At 30.8% G+C, this 2,373-nt stretch overlaps 1 protein-coding gene across 1 annotated transcript in view; it reads left to right on the plus strand.

Moving 5' to 3' along the window:
• Positions 1–1,591: 1,591 nt before the first annotated feature.
• Positions 1,592–2,373, plus strand: part of ZC3H6 (zinc finger CCCH-type containing 6) — a gene marked incomplete at its 5' end in the record, with an annotated part of 51,834 nt that continues 51,052 nt past the window's right edge. Inside the window, one exon of the mRNA XM_045287096.1 lies at positions 1,592–1,636. Within this exon, the coding sequence (XP_045143031.1) occupies positions 1,592–1,636 (45 nt within the window). The remainder of the gene's footprint in view (positions 1,637–2,373) is intronic.

A 2,373-nucleotide genomic window follows, 5' to 3' on the forward strand; every position in this document is an offset into this window, starting at 1 on the left:
GAGTCATTCCAGTAGATGTTGCGTTTCAGAAAAAGAGAATGTCTAGTGCCCACTGACAGCCTGGTTGGGTGAATGGGTTTGAACAAAAAGGACTGGGTGGGAAGGGAAGCTGAGGCAACAGGATGCAGCTAGCATGTAGAGTGGGATTTGTTCACCATCACACATTTGGATGATCTCAGAAACCCTGAACTGGAGTGTACAATTGGTGCAGTGAGCAGGGTTTTTAGGTAATGTTTAAGAATTGAAAATAGTAAGTACGAACTCAATTATAAAGGACTTTTTCAGCAGTGTTAAGGAGTTTTGAATCGTCTCAGGTCAGAAGGGAACCATGGAATTTTTGTTTTGCTTTTGGAATTTTTTTTTTTTAATGAAAAACTTCAAACATGTGACAAGACTAATAGAATGAATCCTCATATACCCATACCACAGTTTCAGCAATTACCAACCCCTGTTGAGACCACGTCTTCCATTCCCTGTAGATTATTCTGAAACAAATTCAAGTTATGTTATTTTTAGCAGGAGAAAAACATCAGTTTTGCATTTTAGAAGTTGCATATTCCTAGTAATTTAAAATTATTTTTAAATGTACACATAGTTTATCTTTCACTTACTGACAATCATACAAAGATATTTATCTTCTTGCACTATCTCTTATTTGTATTATTTTTTCAAACTATAGTGTTATTGAAGCATGATTAAATGCTAAAGTTATTTTTTGTATTCATCTTCAAATATAGGTTAGCTGGTTTATTCATATAAAGTAGTATTAACGCACATTTTAGCTTTATAACTTTAAAAATGTTAAAATTAATATAAAAATAAGTATAGTTCCAAAATTCAGCCTCTATTATAGTAAAGATACTAACATTTGGAAAATGGAACTAGATTTATGGTTTTACTGTAGATATTTTCATAGATTCATGTTAATGAAGTTTCAATTTTGCTGCTGTAGCTGGAATTTTATTACTTGCCTACCTGTTGAAATTTGTTTATTTACTAAAAGTTTCTCTGCTGGTAGGAATTAATAATAGATTGTTTTTAGTTGAAATCTATTTATGGTTGTCTAAGAGCACTAAGTTAAAAAACTGTAGACCTCAATTCTGTGTTTTTCCTTAAGTATTTTAATAAACTTCCTTTTGAAGGCAGTTTTGTAGGGATAGCACTGCAGTAATTAATTCTTTAATTTAGTGACAGTAATTTTAATCTAAACGAAAGACAGGCAATCTTTGTGTGCTGAGACTGGGTTATAAAAAGGAAAGAGAATTTCAATAAAGGCTATATGTAGTCTGCAAATACAACATATTCACCATCTTACTCTTTATGGAAAAAGTTTCACAATTCTTGACTTAAATATATGTAACTTAAATTCTTGGCATACGCATTTTTTCTTTGGAACATAAATGTTTTAGATTTACTTTACAATTGACATTTGAAATTTTTTATTGTCTTCTACAGAGAAGATGGTGAATTAGAAGACGGTGAAATAGATGATGCAGGATTTGAAGAAACACAAGAACAGAAAACAAAAGAGGATGAAAAACAGAAAAATGAGAAAGCCTATAGAAAATCAAGAAAAAAACACAAGAAAGAAAGAGAGAAGAAGAAATCCAAAAGACGAAAACATGAAAAACATAAGGTTAGTTAGAATCTACTTTTTGTTTTTTGGAAAATTTTGTGAAATATCACATACTGGTAGTTACAAAGTATAAATCAATGCATATTCTTTTTAAAATATGAATTAAACCTTGTTATTTATGTGATTAATATATTTTCTGAACATAAAGATTTAATGAATTATCTTAAAGTTTAAAAAACAACTCAGGTAACCTTTAATGCAAATTAAAATAACCTTTTTATGAAATATTATATGCAAAAATATTTGGAGAAGTTAAGAATGAAACATTTTATTCTCTATAGATCTGAATTAGTAGTCTTGTCTGTAGCATGTCCACTCATATTTATTCATTCATTGTATTGCTGAGTGCTTGCTGTGGACGTCTCTATGCTAAATGCTGAAGGTTATGAATGAAACAAAGTCTTGCTTTTATAGAGTTTACATTGAAATGGGAAGAAATACAGAATAAACAAATGAAAGACATAAAATCAAAAAGACAATAGAGTGCTAGCTAAAGAGGGATGTGGTTTTGGGATGGGCGTGGACTTATGCTGACACTCAGTAGAGAAAAGCTATGATAATTGTAGGGTAGGTTTTTTTGTTTGTTTTGTTTTCTTTCTTTTTTTAATCGTTTTGTTAGGGGCTCATACAACTCTTATCACAATCCATACATACATCAGTTGTGTAAAGCACATGTGTACATTCATTGCCCTCATCATTCTCAAAACATTTCCTCTCCACTTAAGCCTCCGGCATTA

The sequence above is a fragment of the Echinops telfairi genome, unplaced genomic scaffold (genome assembly GCF_000313985.2).
Source record: "Echinops telfairi isolate 266 unplaced genomic scaffold, ASM31398v2 ScPeMD7_11;HRSCAF=52, whole genome shotgun sequence".
NCBI lineage: Eukaryota > Metazoa > Chordata > Mammalia > Afrosoricida > Tenrecidae > Echinops > Echinops telfairi.